Source organism: Podarcis vaucheri (genome assembly GCF_965113315.1).
Source record: "Podarcis vaucheri genome assembly, chromosome: 1".
Classification (NCBI taxonomy): domain Eukaryota; kingdom Metazoa; phylum Chordata; class Lepidosauria; order Squamata; family Lacertidae; genus Podarcis; species Podarcis vaucheri.
The window spans coordinates 135,507,117-135,528,924 of NC_138759.1; the positions used below are offsets into that span (position 1 = coordinate 135,507,117).

The 21,808-nt window shown below is 42.2% G+C and overlaps 1 protein-coding gene across 2 annotated transcripts in view; it reads left to right on the forward strand.

Annotated features, from left to right (window-relative positions):
- PCNT (pericentrin) overlaps nucleotides 1-21,808 on the forward strand; it is a 76,474-nt gene that overhangs the window by 42,055 nt on the left and 12,611 nt on the right. For both annotated transcript variants that reach the window (XR_014219341.1, XM_082221079.1), the window contains exons 24-32: nucleotides 261-1,280; nucleotides 2,417-2,956; nucleotides 8,464-8,566; nucleotides 10,002-10,162; nucleotides 12,292-12,486; nucleotides 13,971-14,144; nucleotides 15,071-15,266; nucleotides 17,459-17,681; nucleotides 19,459-19,609. Coding sequence is in view for 1 of the 2 variants with exons in the window: in XM_082221079.1 (XP_082077205.1) it covers nucleotides 261-1,280; nucleotides 2,417-2,956; nucleotides 8,464-8,566; nucleotides 10,002-10,162; nucleotides 12,292-12,486; nucleotides 13,971-14,144; nucleotides 15,071-15,266; nucleotides 17,459-17,681; nucleotides 19,459-19,609 (2,763 nt within the window). In the remaining variant the exon portion in view is untranslated. The remainder of the gene's footprint in view (nucleotides 1-260; nucleotides 1,281-2,416; nucleotides 2,957-8,463; nucleotides 8,567-10,001; nucleotides 10,163-12,291; nucleotides 12,487-13,970; nucleotides 14,145-15,070; nucleotides 15,267-17,458; nucleotides 17,682-19,458; nucleotides 19,610-21,808) is intronic.

Sequence of the window (21,808 nt, forward strand, 5' to 3'; positions counted from 1 at the left end):
GCAGATGATGCATTATATGTTGTTCAGTTCTTTTCTAGATCCCTGGTAGCCAGCTCCTTTGTTCACCACTCTCTTTAGTTTCACCACTGAGAGACAAATGTGCTTTCTTGTTCCAATTTGGTCATGGAGCCATGTGTTGGGGGCAAACTATTTGGTGATGTACTGTAAAAAAAGTAGACAGGCCCAGGCCTATTCAGTTTAGCTAGGCCGTAGAATCATTAGTGATAAAGTTTTATGAAATTATTATATTTCCATCACAGGTACTTGAAATTGAAGACTTGAAGTCTGTTATAGAGCATCTTCATGATGACAAGGAACAATTGCTAAAGGATAAAACAGAAGAAATAGAGCAGCTGTACAAAGTAATTGAGAAGCTTCAAAATGAATTGACTCTTCATGAAATTCGTGATAGCCCAGACAATTTTAATAATGTTGCTCTAGAAGAGCAGGAGGAAAACCTTCATAATAAATTGAAGAAAGGATCACCACATCATCTGGAGAGCAGAGATGAGGGTGACAGCTGTCTGTTACTTAATTCCAGCCAGAAACAGATTCTGGAACAACTAGAAAGTCTTTTGGCAGACAGAGAAACCTGGCAACAGCTGCTTGAAGAAAAAGAATGTCAGTTTCAAGCAAAGATAAAAAACCTAGAACAAAATGTTCAAGAGTCCTCTAGGCATCACTTCACTGAGCTAGCCGCTTTACAGCTACAGTATAAAGAATTACAGGAAGAACATAAGCTCCTGAACATGTGCTTAGCTCAAAAAGAAAGTGACATGACTGTGACTGCTTCTTGCATTCAGGAACTTAAAGATAAGCTGCGAGACAGTGAAATAAAGCTTACAGAGACAGAAAAACAGTTCCAAGCAGTGTCAGAGCAGAAAACAGAGCTGGTAGTTGAAGTAGAGAACATACGAGGAATGGTGCTGCTGCTTGAAAATGAACGACATGTCTTGGCACAAACACTGCATGACAAAGAGGCCACTTATCAGAGGGAGATTAGTGAACTTCAAACTGCTGCTGCAGAACTCAAATCTCAGATTGAGAAAATGACAGAAGAACTGGAAACAGTGAGATCTGAGAAAGATTTTTTTCACTCACAGTTGAAATCCTACAGGGAAAAGGGTCAAGATAATGATAATAAGAAACTTAAACTTGGTGAGCTGGTGCCAGAACCCGTTCCCTACGTTTCTTCTGAAGAAATTGAGGAAGGGGGAGAAGAGAGAGAACCAAATAACAAGCCCTCAGGATCAGTGGAATTTTCTTACAGAGATGAAATGGTATGTGCCAACCATAATATTATAAATACCCAAATAATGGTTGAAATTAATAATCAGGATATTAAAATGAGTCTGGTTAAAAGATGTCCAGATGTGTCACCGTCAATAAATTATTGGTTTCCTCCAGATAAGCAATTTTAAGTTGTTCTGTTTTGTCCTCCTAAAGAGCAGGGCTGATATGTCTTGAGCAGGACTTCCTGGTCTCTTAGCTGACCACACAAGCCAGGGTACATTGGAGTCCCTGCCGCAGCAGTCTGTTCCCATCTTCCTAACTAGGTCTTTGGTGAGCAGTAATAACTCAGGCTGAGCCCACCATCCAAGAGGGAGAAATAGTGGAAATCAGATGGGAGAACCTTCTGCAAACCTGGGGAAAATAGAAAGATACCATTGGAGATACTCTTCTTGCCTGTGTGTGCAAAAACAAAGTGGGATAGCAAGGTACTGATTAGCAGGGGCATAACATGTGACTCTGTCGCCTGTTGTGCATGGGCTGGGGGTAGGGGGAGTTCACCCCACCGGTCCAGCCCTTGCCGCCAACTTCTGTTTCAGGGTGCACTCATGCTGCCCAGAAATGTAAGCAGTTAACATTCAAAGCCTGTTTTCAATAAGTGAGCAGGGAGGAAGGCAGCAACACAAGAATTTGTCTTTTCTGCAGTGGCTCTTCTCCCAGGGCTTTGAATAATTAAACAATCTATGGCCTTTTTAACCGGGGGGGGGGGCTATTGTTTTTGTTTGTTATTATGGTATATTTTTTGTGGTTTTATATTGGAAACCACCCTGTGATAGTTGGATGAAGGGCAAATAATTTAATATATAATAATAATAATAGTCTGGACTAAAGCTAATGCAGAAGGAACAGCTGAGCAAAGCTGCAAAGAGGTTCAATTTGGAGTGCTATTGCCAGTACCTAAATGCTAGGGAAGGGTTCACTGATGGGATGTGTGTTGGGAGGTATGCAGCTCTCCTGCAAACGTTTTTAACCCGCTTAGAGCATGCCCCCCGATAGATGAAAAGGATGGACTTTTATTAGCAGCAAAAATGTTTGCGAGAAACACCCTCCCTCTGTTTTGTCTCAGCCTTAAGGTTCAGTGGTTTCATGTTATGGCAGGTTACTAAATGTTTGTGTTTCTTTTCAGGAAAAATATATTACTGTGACTAATCTGAAGTCTTCCAGTAAAAATCTTAATATTCAGGATACACATCTTCAAGGGATGGTTCTGGTTCATGGAACAGAAGTAACAAATACTGTTAAAGAACATCAAGATCCACAATCAGTTTTTCAACAAATGTTGCAACTTAATCATGTTTTTCAAAGCACACAATTCAGTCAAAAGATATCAGAAAACTTCGAAAGCAGGGTCATAGATAAGACTTCATGGGACTCACCTGAGATGATGCGAAAAGAGAATAACAGGATGGAGCTCCAAATAAGTCTTCCTTTAACACCCTTTTCAGAAGTTGATGGTATGCACAGCACAGACTCTGCAAGCCTGTTTTCAGATTCCTCAGTCCTACAGGGAGACATTGCAGGGTTGTTGGAGTGCCCAATTTCCTATTCTAATAGCAGTGAAGAAACAGCAGCATATCTCCTTCAGTCTCAACATTCCAGTCTCCACATTGCAGCCTCGGCAATCCCAGAAGCAACTGACTACAATGGTGCGCAAGAAAATATTTCAGTAAGTGATTATTCTGTAAACACACATTATTTTATTGCTGAGTCATGTGCCCTCATCTGTTCCCATGGAAACAAAAGGAGTAAAGAATAATAGGTACCGTGTCATAGTAGCCAGATTTGATCATTTCATCATGAACTCCAGGCAGTAAAGTAAAGGTAATTGTGGTCAACGTTGCAGTGCCCTTTTAATAATCAATTGTATGTAAGTGACTATCTTTTTGAAAAGTAAATGTGGTTGCTTTGAAGTGAGAAATGGATTGGACTTATTCTTAGAGAGATCTAACCCACTGTGAGAAATATTTTAGTATCATATTTTAACATGAGACCACTTTTTTCAGTCATCAATGCAACGGTGGCAGTTCAGAGGTCTCATCTAGATCCTCCAAGATCCTACCAAATCCTGGTGACCAAAGAGAAAAACTGAAGTAGACACAATGCAAGGGTAGGCAGAGTGCAGCGCCCTGAGGAGGACGCAAATCAACTCCCTCCAATCATCAGACTGAGCGTTTGAGCAGAGAAGGGGTGATAACTTCTTTGGCGATCACTTGTAGCTGAGTAAGATTGTCTTCCATGAACATGGTCTTAACAGTGAGTCCGCAAGTGACCACAATGGGGACATAGGTTTCTGGGCGGGAGTTGATCATGGTGAGGGGTTTGCCAAGCATGCCTTCCTCTTAGCGCGTTTCTCCCTTTCATCCTGAGTTCGAGTATCTTCAAAGTCCATGACATCTTGGTAAGGCTGTTCTCCAACTGGAGCGCTCGCAGGCCAGCGTTTCCCAATTGTTGGTGTTTATACAGTGGTGCCTTGCAAGACGAAAAGAATCCGTTCTGTGATTCTCTTCGTCTAGGGGTTTTTTCGTCTTGCGAAGCAAGCCCATTGACGGATTAGCGCTATTAGCGGCTTTTAGCGGCTTATCTGCTGATCAGATCAGCTGATAAGCGGCTTAGCGGCTTAGAAGAATGGGGGGAAGGGAAAAAACCAGCAGGAACTCGCAAGACATTGTCGTCTTGCGAAGCAAGCCCATAGGAAATTCGTTTTGCGAAGCACCTCCAAAACTGAAAACTCTTTCGTCTAGCGAGTTTTCCGTGTTGCGAGGCATTCGTCTTGCGGGGCACCACTGTACTACATTTTTTTAGATTTGCCTTGAGAGAGTCTTTAAACCTCTTTTGTTGGCCACCAGCATTACACTTTCCATTTTTAAGTTTGGAATAGAGTAGTTGCTTTGGAAGACATCTGGCATCCACACAACATGTTGATGTTGAAGAATCATTGCTTCAACACTGGTGATATTTGCTTCTTCCAGTAGACTGGCATTAGTTTGCCTGTCTTCCCAAGTGATATGTAAAAAATTTCAGAGAAACGGTTAATGGAATCTTTCAAGGAGTTGGAGATAGCATTTATAAGTGGTTCAAGTTTAACAAGCCTACAGTAAGGTATAGCTTTGTAAACAAGCATTTTGGTTTCCCTGTGAATGTCCCAGTCCTCAAACGCTCTGCACTTCAATCAGGAGAAAGCTGCACTCGCAGATCTCAGGCAATGCTAGATTTCAGCATCAGTATCGGCCCTTGTGGAAATATAACTTCACAGGTAGGAGAAGTAATTGACACTTTCCAACATTACACCACTGAGTTGGATTTGTGGTGCTGCAGAGGGGTTGTTTTGTGCTTGTTGGTGCAGCACTTTGGTTTTTTGGATATTGAGCGATAGGCCAAGCTTTTCATAAGCCTCTGCAAAGATATTTAGGATGATTCGGAGGTCATCCTCTGAGTGTGACACACTAATTGTCATCAGCATATTGAAGCTCCATGACGGAAGTTATGGTAACCTTACCCTCTGTTTTCAGCCTACTCAGATTAAAGAGCTTTCCATTTGTTTGATATATGATTTCTACCCTGGTGGGGAGTTTCATTTCGACAATGTGTAGGATCATGGCCATGAGAATATTGAATAGAGTTGGTGCAATAAACAACCCCGTTTAACACCTGATCCCACTGTGAATGGTTCCCTTTGAGAGCCATTGTTATCTGCGATTTTGCTGTCATATTATCATGGAGGAGCTGAAGGATGTTCACAAATTTATCTGGGCAGCCAATTTTCAGGACAGTCCACAGGGCATTATGATTTACAGTGTTGGAAGGCCTTAGGTCAATAAACGCCATATACAGAGGTTGGTTTTGCTCTCTGCATTTTTCTAGAAGCTGTCGAGCAGTTAAAATCATGTCTACTGTCACGCTAGAGGGTTGAAAACTATTTTGGGATTCAGGAAGTGTAGCCTTGGATATAGTTAGGAGACTAAGATCCTTGCAATAATTTTGCCAGCCGCAGCTAATAAAGAGATGCCTTGATAATTTCCACAATCTGTTCTATCATCTTCTTTTTAAAAGGTTGGTAATTTTGGCATCCCTAAAGTCTGCTAGGATCTTCTCTCTCTCCCAGATTTTTTCCGATGACCTTGTGAAGTTGTTATGTAAGTTCAAATCCGCCCGCTTTGAAAATTTCCGCAGGTATCCCACCAGGTTTTCTGGCTGGGGAAATTCAGCCAGATGGGCAGGGCATAAATAAATTATTATTATTATTATTCATTCGGTTAATAGCTATACAAAACTCTCCCAGATTTGGAGATACTGCAATCTCATCTCTAATTTGCTTTTGCGGAATTTGTGAGAGGACCTCAGCAGCTATGGGGCAGTTGCAGTTAAGGAGATGCTGGTAATGTTCTTTATGGTAATGTTCAATTTAATAGCTTCTTTATCTTTTACAAGTGTGGTATCATCTGTTGAGCGTGGGGGGCTTATACCATAGTTTATTGGCCCATAGATGGTCTTTGTGGCTTTAAAGAAACACTGCACATCATGAGTGTCAGTTAAGTGCTAGATCTTTGAGCTTTTTTATCCACCAGTTGTTCTTTAGTTCTCTGGTTCTTTGAATCTCAGGCTTAGGGGAAGGAGGGTTGCAGTTGAAGAAAAACTGTATGGGGGGATGAGTCTCTGCATTATACCCTTAGAAAAGATATTTGTGCAACTTTTAGTTCAACTTGTAGTTCTAAAGTAATATATCAAGTTTTCCTTGCTGACTGGTGCGCGCGCTCTCTCTCTCTCTCTCTCTCACACACACACTCCATCTGATCTATCTTTGTTGCATTATCTTTGTTGCATTAGCATTGGCATAGCACACCCTCCTCAACTGATCTGTACTGTCCGCTATGTGTCTGTGTGTGTGCACACATGTTGAGTGTGTGTGGCACCGCCCACTTTTGGCCACCACTTACGTATGGCCCCTGGGTGGATGCACCACTTGAACCAAAAAAGGACCAGCCACACCTTTATTGAGGGATGTGGTGGAGAGAGCATGTGAGTCACAAGAGCATCCCTGACAGAGCAAACCAGCACTTCATTTGGTCCAGCTTTGTGTTTTCCACAGTGACCAAACCAGTGGGAGCTCAAAAACAGAGCTGAAGTCAAGGCCTTCCCCTGCTCTCAAGCAGAAAAAGAAGAAGAAGAAGAAAAGGAGTGAATAGCATTTGCGTTGATCAGAATCCATTCCCTGGTTGGGTATGATCTCCTTCAGCGATGAGGCAGGAGAGCATTGAATTCTGGGAGGCAGTCGTGTCTGCTCTGCTTTTTCTCTCCTGCCTGATGAAGGAGTCCGCAGAGCCTTTTCTCCTCCAAGTCTCCTATTAGCAGTCATTATACCTTTCTGAAAGGTTCTCCCATGGAGGAGTAGAGGAGCAGGAAGGCGTGGAAATAAAACATTTCACTGCTGCTTGCTAAATCTCTTCCTTGCTCTAAGGCAGGCATCCCCAAACTCAGCCCTCCAGCTGTTTTGGAACTACGATTCCCATCATCCCTGACCACTGGTCCTGTTAGCTAGGGATGATGGGAGTTGCAGTCCCAAAACAGCTGGAGGGCCGAGTTTGGGGATGCCTGCTCTAAGTGGTTGAGTGACCAAGGAAGCCAAGGATATATTAGTGATTTAAAACTAAGCATGACTTGGGAAAGAAACTTGCTCTCAGCATTTTCCCACAAGGAAAGGCCAGTGATTCTCTCCCATCTGTTAAGAGCCCCGGAGTGCTCAGGGATGCTGGAGAAACTTACTGACCTAGTATTTCCTTATGATGCGGGCCCATTTCTCCCCCAAACAGACTTGTCTAGCATCATATTTTTTCCATCTCTGCTATGTTGTCCACTGTCAAGCATAGATACAATAAACACAAAGAAAAGGAGGCTTATTTTCCAAACACAGGAGAAGTTGGGCAGGGAATGTTCTTTGTTCTTTTGCTCTTGTTCTTTTTGTTTTTGGCCATGTGGACAAGGGTGCTGTATAGTTCTGTATATTCTGCATATTTTTGTGTTTGTTATGAAACTTAATAAAAATGATATTTAAAAAAGGAATGTTTCCAGTTCCCCCACCACATTGAAGGCAGGACTCTGCACTATTACCCTTCCCTAGACTTCTGAGTGGCTGGGCTTCTTCCTGATCAGGAGGGTATCATTTGCAAATCCATGGTGACCAAACATACTTTCAGATTGATTTATTCTGCAATTAATATCAAATTTGGTAACTTTTTTTGTATGTGGTATATATTCAAGTGTGCGTATGGCCTCCTATACATACATGGGGCTCCTTTTAGTGGAAAATTCAGTGTGATAGGATTTGTTGTGCCTGGTTTGTCGTCTGGTAGTAAAACAGTGAAAAAAACGAAAGCTGTGTTTTGGTGGGCACCAGAATGGGGCAAACCTGTTCCCTCAGCACTGATGCTGAGATCACCTCTCTCAGTCGTGTCCTTGAAGGGGCTGTGGGTTTCTTTAAACATCAGTGCTTTCCTTCAAAATACTAAATAGTGTGGGGTTTGTTCATTCCTGAGTGCTGGTAATATTTTTAAAATATAAGCTGCAATTTATATTTATGATTCAGTATTCATAACTAATATAATAGATGTACAAAATGTATTGTGAGGTGTAACCCTAAAAGAATTAGCACACTTTTCCATGTATTAGACGAGGGTTTTTTTTACTGTAAAAGAATGTTAAAAATGATTTATGGGGACTGGCAATTGGTTGTCAGCTGCGATTGGGTGGGAGAATGGAGTCTGCTGCAAGTGTTGCTGTGGATTGGCTGATGCTGCTGCAGTCGGGCGTGCAAATGCCGGCTTTTGTTGGCTTGCCTGCAGACACTGTTGCTTCTTCTGCATGTGTGTTTTGTAGCGTTTGTCAGTCAGGTGAGTGTTTTTCGGCATTCCCCGTCCAAACTACATCAATAGCTGTAAGCATCCCACCCCCCAAAAAGCTCAACAACTGGGCCATCTCCCCCCATTGTCTAAAATTGTAGTCCCCCAAAATAGGGGTTGTGTTATACAGGGCGGGGTGTGTTATACACGGAAAAATAAGGTACTGTTATTCATTCCTGTGGAAAACATAAAGTAGAATACGTACGTCCATTGTTGCTGTAAGGGACTTGTTAATGAAGCTAGGACTTCATTGTATTTTTGTATATTCATTTCTAAATAGGTTAGAGATGCTGAAGGCTTCACTCTGTTGCAATCCAAGCTGCAAGATGATCTAAAATCAACGATGTCCAGACGTGAGGGTGCAAGCACTGAGTATGGCAGCAGTGAGTTAATGAATTCATGCTATAAGTGATTTCAGTGGGCATGCTCCAATGTGGCTTGGGCTCCTGGGATTTACCTTGGGTCACTTGGGTCTTAGGCATGCAGACTCCCCCAAACAGGTAGAGATTAACTACTAAATTGGGGGTATCCTGTACTTATTTCCGCAGGAGACTTCCCTGGTCCCATGAAATAGAGCCACTCTCAAGCCTTGTCACTTGGAGGCTAAGTGATTTTGAACAAATTTTAGTCTTAGAAACTGAAACAATAAAAAAAAGCTAAAATGATAGCTTGAGCAATGAAAGCCGGCTGACCAATAACCTATGGAACCTTTTTCTATAATATAAAATCTTTGAACTTGCCTACTAAACTGGCCTCCTGCCAACCTAGCAGTTCGAAAGCACAAAAATGCAAGTAGATAAATAGGTACCACTCTGGTGGGAAGGAAAACGGCGTTTCCGTGCGCTCCTCTGGTTCGCTAGAAGTGGCTTAGTCATGCTGGCCAGATGACCCGGAAGCTGTACGCCGGCTCCCTTGGCCAATAAAGCGAGATGAGCGCCACAACCCCAGAGTTGTCCGCGACTGGACCTAACAGTCAGGGGTCCCTTTACCTTTACTAAAGGTGGGGAAAGTCATTATTTGGTTGAAGAACTCATCAGGAGTGTTATTTACCATTATTTCTTTAAGCTAAGTAGAGTTTGTATTCAGTGGTACCTTGGTTCAAGGACAGCTTAGTTTATGAACAACTTGGATTAAGAACGCTGCAAACCCAGAAGTAGGTGTTTTGGTTTGTGTACTTTGCCTTGGAAGCAGAACATGTTCTGCTTCCTGTTTGTGTTCCATTTGTAAATTGAGTCCGCCGCTGCTATGGGAAAGCACACCTTGGTTTAAGAATGCTTTGGTTTAAGAATGGACTTCCGGAACGGATTAAGTTCATAAACCAAGGTACCACTTGCACTTTATCTTTTGTCCTGTTCTCTTCACCCATAGTATTCATGAAGATCCTGGTAGCCCTAGTTGCACTGATCAGATATGTGAGAATGAGCATCTACCCATAGTCTTGAACCCTTTGGATCTAGTACCCTTCCCCCCCCCCCCCAATTGCCTCCTGGACACAGCCAGGACAATCCAGACTCTATGGCACCACAGGTTCATCGTCATGAAGAGCATTCTGATGCCTTGATGGTTTCTACTTTACCTAGCAGAAGTCCTCAGTGCACTGTTGAACAAGGTCATCAACTCTGGATTGGCAAAGTGCAGTACACAGCCTGGTATCTTACCTTAATAAGATGATAGGATGTGCCAAAAGTATCTAGCCATTCTTCTGGGAATGGTGATAAGTCAATGCTAGGCTAGATGATGTTACAGTTTGGTGGATTTGTAGCTGGTTGACTGACCAAACCATAGTCATATGAACGTTCTTGTCGTTCTGTTTTTCAGATACTAGTTCAGATTTAGTTCTTCAGCTTAATCAGGAAGATCCAGAAACTATTTTACACCAAGATAGCAAGATCATGACTTATCTGCAGTGCTTTGGAATTGTTCCAGATATCACGGAATCAGCAAGAAAAGAAAGAGAAGTGTTTTCACAACAGTTGAAGGTAATGTGGGTAAGCAAATTGTTGGGCAACTTGAAGCTCATCCAGACTTCCTTTTGTGCTGTGTTTCAGGCTTTAAAGCTCAATGTCTGAGCAATGGGGTTTTTTTGTCCCAGCACTTTTCTTGGGAAACTCTGCGTTTTATTGCTGAATCAGAGCAAACAGCAATTGAGTTTTCCACAGATTGCCATTTGTTCCACTTTAGCAGCAAAATGTGGGTTTTCCTGGGGAAAGCGCAGAGACAAAAACAACTGCTAAGACAAAGAGCTTTAAAGCACAGACCTTTGCCTGGAAAGCCCAGCACAAAAGGAAGTCTGGATGAGATTGTACTATATGTGTACCACAATTTTAAATTGAAATAACAGTATTTAAAATACTGTATGACATATTCCTTGGTTGATTTGAATAAATGACAGAAAATGTCTCCTTTTTCCTGGCAGACTAGCCCTACAGTCACTCCTGGGCAACCCCTGAAGGGAAGCTCTATGATTCATTTGAATGCTCCTCCTTCCTTCTTTCTCAGCGTCTTATCGGTTCTGTTTTTCCTAACAGCTCATTCAGAAGTCCTTCTCTCCTCTATGTAACATGCTAGCTTTCTGCTGAAAATTTTCCTTTCCAAAATTCTTTTTCAGAATTTCAGCTTCTTTCTCTCATTTCTCTCTTTCTCTTTCTTTGTGTACACACACACACACACACACACACACACACACACTATATAGAGAGAGGAAAATATTTTGTTCATTTTGTTCTCTGTGTTTGGATGCTTCTCAAGATATCATTGCAAAACTTGGCACAAGGGTTGCTGGGGTGGGGAGTGTTGTTGATATTTGAATGCTGGCCACCATTTTGAATCAGCTATTTTGAATCAAGCATGTTTTACTCTTCCAGTTAGAGAGAAAAGAGGCACAGTGCCAGGCCCCACTCTCTCTGGTGCACGTCCATTTGAATCTCTTCACAAGTTGGAGTGCTAAATTTGGAAACATGGTACCAGTAAAACAGGAATTTTGAGAGATTCCATGCTTTAGCAAAATTTGTCTTCCAAAGAGATATTGAAGTAGTTGAAATCTCCCATTAGTAATAACTCTTCCTTGCATGAAAAATCTGTTATTTGTTTCAGGAAAGCATCATCCACATCCTCTCCTTATTTTGGTGTCTGTGCTAGACAGTGACAGTTATGTTATATTTCTTTCTCCTGTTTAGTTTTGCCCAGATGCTCTCTACAGTAGTAGCTGTATTGGATTTCTGTGCAGCTCTTTGGTTTCTAGGCCTATCATGCTACTCTGCCTCACTTTCTCTTGCATTTATACTTTTGGATCAAGCTGTGTCCTTCATTTGCTACATTCCAGTCATGAAGGTCATCCCATCAAGTCTCTATCAAGTCATATTTACTTTTCTGTTACAGATTTTCATGGATTTATTTCTTACATTCTCTATGTTAGTGTGTAATAAAAAGCTACATATGTTCCTAGAAAACCAACAGTGATTCACGAAGGTGCCTTGCCGAAATGTTGGTGGGACTGTTCTCTATCCAGTACCTACCTACATATGTGGTAGGATTGTGCTAAGATCCATCTTGGATAATTCGTCTACTAAATCCAGTTGATCATGTATTGGACTCTATGTTTCTTATGTAATATTTGCCAGTTGCAGTATGGATTTTGTTTCCTTTGAAGAACTTTGCTGCAGTGTCTATATTACAGTGGTGCCCCGCAAGACGAATGCCTCGCAAGACGGAAAACTCGCTAGACGAAAGAGTTTTCCGTTTTGGAGGTGCTTCGCAAAACGAATTTCCTGTGGGCTTGCTTTGCAAGACGACAATGTCTTGCGAGTTCCTGCTGGGTTTTTTTCCTCCCCCCCCCCCTTTTTCTAAGCCGCTAAGCTGCTTATCAACTGATCCGATCAGCAGATAAGCCGCTAAAAGCCGCTAATAGCACTAATAGCGCTAATCCGCCAATGGGCTTGCTTCGCAAGAAGAAAAAACCGCTAGACGAAGAGAATCACAGAACGGATTATTTTCGTCTTGCGAGGCACCACTGTATTTTCAAACTGCAGAACGGTTTCAAGTGGTAAATGTCTTGAGGACTGTGGGCTACCTGTTATCATCAGCTTGACGTATTTTGCTTCCTTCTCAGAATGTGTTGAAGATGGTATCTGAAGAGAGCTACAAAATACTGCTTTTGTCAGAACAATCTCTGCCTCATAATGATAAAAAAAATGTACAGAAATCTCCATCAAAGGAGGGGTGGCAAAAAGAGAGTCTAGCCTTGCTTGATACAGTTCAGTCACTGAAGGATTACCTCAACAAAGTACCAGATAAAGAAGACAAGGTATACAGATATTTTTATAATTTTACTTGAGTTAGAGACCATTAACAACAGCTGCAACTACAGTCATACCTTGGTTTTCAAACAGCTTAGTTCTCAAACATTTTGGCTCCTGAACACCACAAACCTGGACGTGAGTGTTCCTGTTTGCGAACTCTTTTTGGAAGCTGAACATCTGATGGGGCTTCCGATTGGCTGCAGGAGCTTCCTGCAGCCAATCAGAAGCCGCACTTTGGTTTCCGAATGTTTTGGAAGTCGAATGGACTTCCGGAATGAATTCCGTTTGATTTTCAGGGTACGACTGCTTGGTGATTTCTAAAAAGCTGAGTGCTTGCATCCCAGTCAATTCAGAAGGAGTCTGGCAAAGGAAAATTCTGTAGAGACAGATGGGGACAACTAGTCCTTCTAAGGCAAACAGTGCTAGTGCAATTCCTCCTTAGGTGAAATGGATCATAAAATTAGCATTTCCACATTGGGGCAGATGTGGGCACTTCCATTTATGGCTTGCTAAGAATACATATGGTATGTCAAGGCATGCCGGCATGTTAGCTGTTCCGCCCATTTACCTAATGGGTCAGGGGATGCAAGAGTGCTCTGGTTTGATTAGGTACCTGTGGATTAGTGGAAGGTCTTTCATTTCTGCAGAGAAACCATGAAAAGAGCAGCAGCACCAAAAGTATAGATTGGTGTTCCTTTGTGGTAGGTGGATTTGATTTAAATCAGGTGTTGAACTTAAATTGATTATTTGAAAGGGCCAATTTTATATTATTTAAATCAAATTTCCCATTGATACTTTATATATTTCTTAAACAATAGTGCAAAATTGACAACTAAACCTTATAATTTTAGCCAAATAAAATATTATTTACACTCTTAAAAAGGGTTATTTGTCACACAGTATACATTTTGCATACTTTTTTACCTATAGAGGGAATGTCTTTAAAATATTTGAATACAGAGTTTAAGTAAAATAATTCCAGAACACTGAACACTGGGCAGTTTTTTCTTCTTTCCTGTTTTACATCATTCTGCTTTGCTCTATCTTAGACCAGCCTCACCCTAACACACACGCAAAAAGAAGCAAGATGAAATGTCTGACAGCTACAGGGAAGAAAAGTGTCCTTTGTTTTCATTGGGTGAAAGTGAAATGCTAATGTCTGATAGGTAAAATATGTATAAACATATTTGAGAAATCATCAGATTGGTTCTTCATATACATAGAAACACCTCTTTCAACTTAATGTATGTGATAGAAGTATTGATTCAGTTTAGAGTTAATTGTGGGACTAACAGGTTTTTATTATGACTATTTAATATTAATAGTTATTTGCTTTTTTCTCTTTCTCGTGTATTTATTTTTGTTTAGATCAGTTTGTTTTTTATTGTAATGTATTATGAAAAATATCAAAACTTTTTAAAAAAAGTTTTCCAATCTTGTAGAAAATGGGAATTATGATTTATTGTTGATTATCCATCCTGTCTTGTAGGAAAATACACCTGCTTTTTTTGACTGGAGAGGAGACCTACTTCAAGCAGTCCAGTGTGTATTGGAAAAGGAGCGAAACATGTTACAAAGCTACTTACAGACACATTTTTGCAGTCCTGGCTCTGGAGACGAAGGATCATTAATAGAAAAGCTGGAACATATAGTGGAACAACAAGTATGAGAATTTTCCAGGGGTTTACTATGTAATATTCGCCTTCTGAAATGCATCCTGTTAGATATTATTATTATTATTATTATTATTATTATTATTATTATTATTATTATTTATTACCACCCTCAAAGAACCACATTTTAAAAGGGCATAGGATGTCGATCAGATCAACCAAAGGCCTGGTTAAAATGGAACATTTTTGCCTGGCACCTAAATGTGTATAATGAAGGCGCCAGGTGAACTTCCCCGGGGAGAGCATTCCACAGATGGGGAGCCCCTGCAGAGAAGGGCCATTATTGTGTTGTCACCCTGCGGACTTCTCGTGGAAGCGGCACCTGAAAAAGGGCCCCAGAAGATGATTTCAGGGTCTTTCACATGGAAAGAGGCGGTCCTTGAGATATTGTGGTCCTGAGCCATTTAAGGCTTTATAGGTCAAAACCAGCACTTTGAATTGGGCCCGGAAACCAATTGACAGCCAGTTCAGTCAGACCAGGATCAGTGTAACATGCTGAAACCATCTTGCTCTGGGGAGCAACCTGACTGCTGAATTCTGCTCTAGCTGAAGTTTTCGAACCGTTTTCAGAGGCAGCCCTATGTACAATGCATTGCAATAATCTAACCTTGAAGTTACCAGAGCATAGACAACAAAAGTTAGACTATCCCTGTGAACATAGGGATGCACCCGGGCCACCAGATGAAGCCGATGAAAGGCACTCCACGCCACCGAGGCCACCTGAGCCTCAAGTGACAGCAAAGGATCCAGTAGTTAGGCTATCCTTTTAAGCTACAAAAACGAATTTCCAGCCTAATATAACAACCTAGGTTGGAAATTGGTTATGTAGCTTAAATGATTCGATGTAAGAATTTACACCCTCAAAGAAACTGAAATAAGTTATTTAATATGTAACATGGACTTGTTTTCATTTCAGGAACAACAGCAAAAGTTAGTTCTGGAGCATCTTCTTTCTTCAGATAGAAACAGCTTGCTTACTGAAATACAAGACCTTGAAGCAGAGTTGCGACTGATGCATCTTCAAAGCCAGGAGAAGCTGCAACAACTCCAAGAAACACTTATAAATACAGAGAATCATCAGAGTAAACAAGAACATCAACTTCGAAGGCAGGGTAGTACCTTATGGAAGTTTACAAAATGTTACTTACTTTTTACCATTCGTTCATTTGACTGAGAAACAGGATGCAAGGAGTTATATCTTTAATCTTTATTTTGCAAACACTTTTATCATGTAATAATAGAATTGTAGAGGTGGAAGGGACCCTAAGGGTCATTTAGTCCAAGCAACTGCAGTGCAGGAAACACAACAAAAGGATCCATGCCAGATAACCATCTAACCTCTGCTTAAAGATCTGTGAGGAAGAAGAGTCCACCACCTTCCGAGGGGAGTCTGTTCCATGTTGAACAGCTCTAACTGCCAGAAAGTTCTTCCTGGTGTTTAGTTGGACTCTCCTTCCTTGTAACTTGAAGCCATTGGTTCAAGTCCTACCCTCTGGAGCAGAAGAAAATAAGTTTGCTCCATGTGACAGTCCTCGAGATATTTGAAGATGGCTATCATATCTTATCTCAGTTTCCTCTTCCTCCTCATAGTTGTTAAAATTTATATACTGTAGAAATGAAAAATAATGGGAGACGAGAGGCAGGTGTAACATGAGGCGTCTGTCTGGGCGGACCCCTGAGAGCCTCTTTTATTGAATATTACAAGCATTGCCACAGGTGGGCCTGTGGCTGATTGGTTGATACATACACACAGAAACTTGTGATTGGTTAACATAAGTACTAAGGCGGGAATTACATGTGAGAGGTGGGGATTACATGTGATCATTTATCATTGATGGAGTAAAGGCTGGGAATCGGAGCTAGAACTAGACAGGCATGAAGCCTCCTAATTGAATTGTAACTAGAGATTAATATGGCACAAACAATATAACAATCAGCTAGGCATGGAGAACAGGTACAGTTTGTTTTCCATGAGCTTGGGATGTCTGTTACTAATGATTGATCATAGCATGAGACAATGTAATAATCAAGTTCTGTGGATGTGGTCAGCTAGGCGTGAAGAGCAGGTTCGTACAGTGTGTGCAAAGGCAGGGAAAAACCTACGAGCAAGACTTCTCAGAAAGCAAGAGAAAAGAGGAGCAAGGCTTCCCCAAAATGGAGCAGTTTTGTGCAGAAAGAGACTAACAGTTATGTGCAGAAAGAAGACTTCCCTTTAATATACCATCCTTCATGTGAAAATCTCAGGGTATTTCACAAGATAAAAATACAGGATAGAAGCACAAAATAAATACTTAATAGCACAACAATAATACCCGCCCCTGGCAAAAAAAACCCTACATTTTAAAGGCCGTAAAAGTTTAATCCGCCTAAGGCCTGGGAGAAGAGGAATGTTTTTGCCTGGTGCCTAAAGGTGTATAATGAAGGCACCAGACAAACCTCCCTGGGGGAGAGCATTCCACAAAAAGGGAGTCACCACAGAAAAGGCCTGTTCTCATGTTGCCACCTTTTGGACCTCTTAAGCAGTGCACTGAATCTGGTTTATTGAATTGGTCTTCTAAATTAAATGTGCCTTGGATAGGTGGAATCTGAAAGTAATGAATGGCAGCCTTTTTATAGCCTAATGTGAAGCAAGTATGGGAAAACAGAAAGTGAAGCAAAGTGTTGCCAACAAGTCCTTTCATCCAGAAATGTCACAATACATACTGCATTTACCGTATTTTTCGCCCTATAGGACGCACTTTTTCCCCTCCAAAAATGAAGGGGAAATGTGTGTGCGTCCTATGGGGTGAATGCAGGCTTTCACTGGAGCCTGGAGAGTGAGGGGGGGTCGGTGCGCACCGACCCCTCTCGCTCTCCAGGCTTCAGGAAGCTAGCTATGGGAGACACAGCTCTCCCACGGCTAGCGGAGAGCTTGCCTGCACCCAGAAGCTTGGGGCGCGCTGAGCTCAGCACACCCCAAGCTTCAGGCTTCATGCAGCGCTCCGCTAGCCGTGGGAGAGCCACGCGGCTCTCCCACGGCTAGCGGATAGCAGCCTGTTCTGGGGTCGGGGGAAGCTCGGGCTTCCCCAGCCCCGCACCTGGGGGCGAAATAATTTTTTTTTTCTTTATCCCCCCCCCCCCCCCGGAAAAAAACCCTAGGTGCGTCCTATGGGCCGGTGCGTCCTATGGGGCGAAAAATACTGTATGTGCCTTTCAAAATCCACTTCATTTGTCATTTTTTAAAGTTATATGGGGGGGGGCTACTTTAAGTTATTGGAATGGATTTTTTTATTTTATTTTGTTGTAACTTTGTATTTGTTCTCAGTTGAATTACTAGAATATAAACTTCAGCAGGAGAAATCTATTGCAAGTGACTTGCAGGCTTCTCTAAAAAGTGAACAAGAGAAAGCCTCTGAGATGCATGAACTACTGAAACAGGAACACAGCGCAATATCGAACTTGAAATCAGATCTCTGTGAAAGCAAGCAAACAAATGAGAGGCTCCAAAAATCCCTCCAGGACCTCCAGGAAGACATAGTTAAGTACAGGTAAGGACTTCCAAGGGCAGTTCGGTTTGCGTTTAGAACAATCTACAGCTACAATTTCCAAGTAAATGTCTTATTGTGAAGTTCTTCCTGCTCTCAGTTTGTATCATACTGGAGACATTCAGTTAAGTTCTGGGGTGCCTTTGTACCCCAATCCTCCTGTATTACAAAACAGTCCTCTTCTAACAACTTTTTGCATTTCAGTATTTGCCTAAATACTGTGGTCTAAACCACTGAGCCTCTTGGGCTTGCCGATTGGAAGGTCGGCGGTTCAAATCCCCGCGACGGGGTGAGCTCGCGTTACTCGGTCCCATCTCCTGCCAACCTAGCAGTTCAAAAGCACATCAAAGTCCAAGTAGGTACCTCTCCGGTGGGAAGGTAAACACGTTTCCGTGCGCTGCTCTGGTTTTGCCAGAAGCGGCTTAGTCATGCTGGCCACATGACCCGGAAAAACTGTTTGTGGACAAACATCGGCTCCCTTGGCCAGTAAAGCAAGATGAGCACTACAACCCCAGAGTCGTTCGCGACTGGACTTAACTGTCAGGGGTTCTTTACCTTTACCGTTTACCTACCCACTACCTCTAGTTGTGATTTTTAATGATAGATTTTACTATACAATCAAAGAGCAACATAATTGTTGTCACAAATTTCTTATTCCAGTTCCCCTTTCCACATATCCCTGGGGTTTCAACTGCAGAGTCCCTTCCTGATTTTTGTTTCTAGGTCTCTAGTATAGGAAGTGTTTCAGCTTGAGAATTCACTGTTTATACCAACCTGTGCTGAAACGTTAAAAGTTAAGAAGTGTTGTTCCTGACATAATAAAAAGCACTATGTGAAGTGTTTTATTCATTCATTTATTCATATTCCCACAAAAAAGCCTGCCCAAAGAGGCTCACAACAAAGAAACAGATACATTGCAAACAATTTCATAATGACAAGCAAAACAAAAATATAATAACATACAAAACACCACATTTGAATACTATAAATATAATAAGATTACTTGAACAACATGCAGCATCCAATAGCAAAAATAACAAGGGAGCGTCACAGCTTCACCTTAGTCCTAGAAACACCCCTCCCATGATACTTTATTGGTTTTTTTTCTTGCTCAGTTACTAAAGGCATTGGGTTGTGTCCAGGTGTTCATTTTACCTGAAGCAGATCCATTGAAATAAATGGATGTCAGGAAAAAGCAGCAATGCAAAAGCCAGCTGCAGGTGGCTGGAATGCAAAACAGGATGTTGATGTGTGGGACTGTGCTATTGGGACAAAGGGGCAGTCCATTCATTGTACTGAGCACCGGATGTTAGCTCAGAGTGTCATCTGACCTGTACTGGAAGTACAGGGGTGGAGCTGAGACTCTACTGCTGGAGACTGGAGAGTGCAGACACGTTTCTCTGTACTGCTGAAATGACAGGAATAAAGACATGTAAATAGACTCCTGTCTGTCTCTTTTCCCCTCCCTGAGGGAAGGAGGGAGGAGGGTGTGTTCTTCTCACGTTTGAGGAGGATCGCCGATTTGTGGCCTTGCCTGTATCCTGCCGGGAGACGCAGACGGGAAGGTCAACAAGTATCTCAGCCGATTGCCTGGAGTGAGGCCAGTTACCTCTGACTGCGGCTGAGAATCCTGACATGGTTAACCTTAGGTCTATTAATTTTAGTGGATTATTCTGATTAGAACTAAGTTGGATACAGCTGCATGTCTGCTAAAAAAACAGAAAGATGCAAGTTAGCAGTTTTTTTTAAAAAAAATACATATAACTTTTGTATGTTGCAGTTCTGCACTGGAAAATAAGGAGAAAGATATGACAGCTGTTCTTCAAGACTTCCAAAATGAACAAGTTAAAGAAAAAGAACTACAGCACATGTTAGATGAACAACAACATCAGCACAAGTTAAAAGAGGAAGAGAAGTCAAAAGCAATAGAGGTAAAATCTTGTGGGGAAATTATAACCATTTTTGCTACTCAAGCTTATGTATTCTGTTTTACCATGCCTCTAAATCCTGCTTTCAGGAAACCATAAGTAAGATTTTATTTAATTTTTTTAAAATGCAGCAGGTAAGGCCTTTTAATAAGTGAATGTATTCTACATCAGGGGTGGGAACCTTTTGCTTCCAGGATTGACCTCACAAGTCAAATATGACAGGTGGGCAATCCCAGACACCTGTCATTCATAGAAGGTCATACTGATTTGCATGTCTCAGCCCTCCGCCTTTAAACTCCAGTGTTGGAGGTTGAAAAAGGGGGGGGGGGGCAGGGATCTTTGCAAAGGGTTTAAGATAGCCTCCAGAGGAATGTCTTAAAGCCCTTTGGAAAAGTGGTCTTTGAAGCAGCTTTCCCCCCGCTTCTGCTGAAACTTCGGGCTGAGTAAAGGAGTTCCTTCCCCCCTGCCTGATCACTCAGATGTTTAAAGGAGAAGACTGTTTTTGCAAAGGACTTGCCCTTTGATGCAGCTCTGCTTCTCCTTTAAGTAAGGCAGCAGCGAGAGTCCTTCACCTCACCTGCTTGAAGGAAAAGTACACAGGGGGGCAGAATTAAACCTTGTCCTTCCACTGCCTCACCAGTAACATTGGTTGATAAGTGGGTGGCAATCATGGCTAGTAACATTTTAACTTTGTAGAGCTACAATTGGGGGGGGGGGCTGCAATTTTTAATTTTGCTGTTTTATCATAATAGGACTTGTACAAAACTTTTTTTTGTGCCACAGTACATGTGCAGAGAGTGCCACTGTCTCTACACTGTTAGCGGAAAATCTGAGGGCTCCCTTGGACAAAAAGTAAAGACACCAGCCAGAGCAATTCAGAGCAAAACAGCAGCCAGTAGGCCCGGTCTTTATTTAGAAAAGACTGTCGTGACAGGACTCCCACCGCCCACAAGGTGAAGCAAAATGGAAGCCCCGAACAAAGGGAGACCCTAACTTTTATTAGTTCCTAATCCCCTAAGCTACACCCTCAGAATTACATCATATTTACATCATGATTATATTAAAAATGGGAGGAGTTGAGGAGGGGCTGCACAGGTAATCCGAGTGTCCTGACACCTGGCCGGAGCCTCCCTTCTCCTCCCCACATGAGTCATATTTAAGGACAAAGAGAAAAGGCGAAGTTTCCTGCCCCCTGAGAGGAATCTGGTCACAGTCCTTTGTGAGAGTCCGTACGGAATATACTAAGATATGCAGTTCATTGTATCCCTGATAGCCTTCTGTCTGAGCCCATCACCGATGGCTATCAAGGTTGTCACGTCTATTAGGGAGGAACACAGAGTACGTGACTGCTCGGTCAAGGGATTATGGCCGCTTGATATCAGACCACCCCCCTTTGATAGTCCTTGTAATATCCTGTAGAATAAAAGTGGTCCGGTGGAAATCCGAAGTACGGCTGATTTTTAGTGAATTTATAAAGAATATTGTCCTTGAAGTTGAAAGCAATTTCGCCTTCAGGAAGCAGCTTGCTACATTTTGATTAGATCAGTCACGGTCAATTGAACTCGGAAACTTTGTATTGAGAGCTGTCAAAGGTAAGGGGAGAGAGCGGCAGTAGCCTGCAGTACCTGCGTGGCCGCCGCAAGGGGCGCTGTTCGATAATGCTGATTGGCTGCAGCGGGCGCCGATTGACAGCAGAGCTAGGTCGGCCGGTCTACTCATTATAAAAATAGGTCTATGCGGAGCGCTATAGCGGGAAGCTGTCAAACTAGCGCTTCCTTATTTACGGAAGGCTTTGAGGGATGGCCCTCTAAAAGGGACATCTCCAGGGTCAGGAAGAGGAGATGTGTGCATGTGTGAGATGTGTGCATGTGGTGCTTGTGTAACACGTGTCAGTGAGATGGGGGGGGGGGTTTCCGGCGACAACACACACACACAATTTTTTCCCCCTCTGCACTTGTATGGATAGGGAAAGAGATTCTGTGTAAGAGGGCCCATGTATGATTTTCAAACAAGATTGACCACATACCTCTTACTTAGAAAGTAAGCCATACCACACAACGTAAGTTTTTGAATGAGGGTATTGATTATACCTACACACCTATTGCCAAAAAACTGAACAAACACACAAAAACGTTTCAAATGAAGAAAATTTGCTTCCAATTGCATGCAGTTTTCCTCTCCCAAAATACCAATTTAACTTTT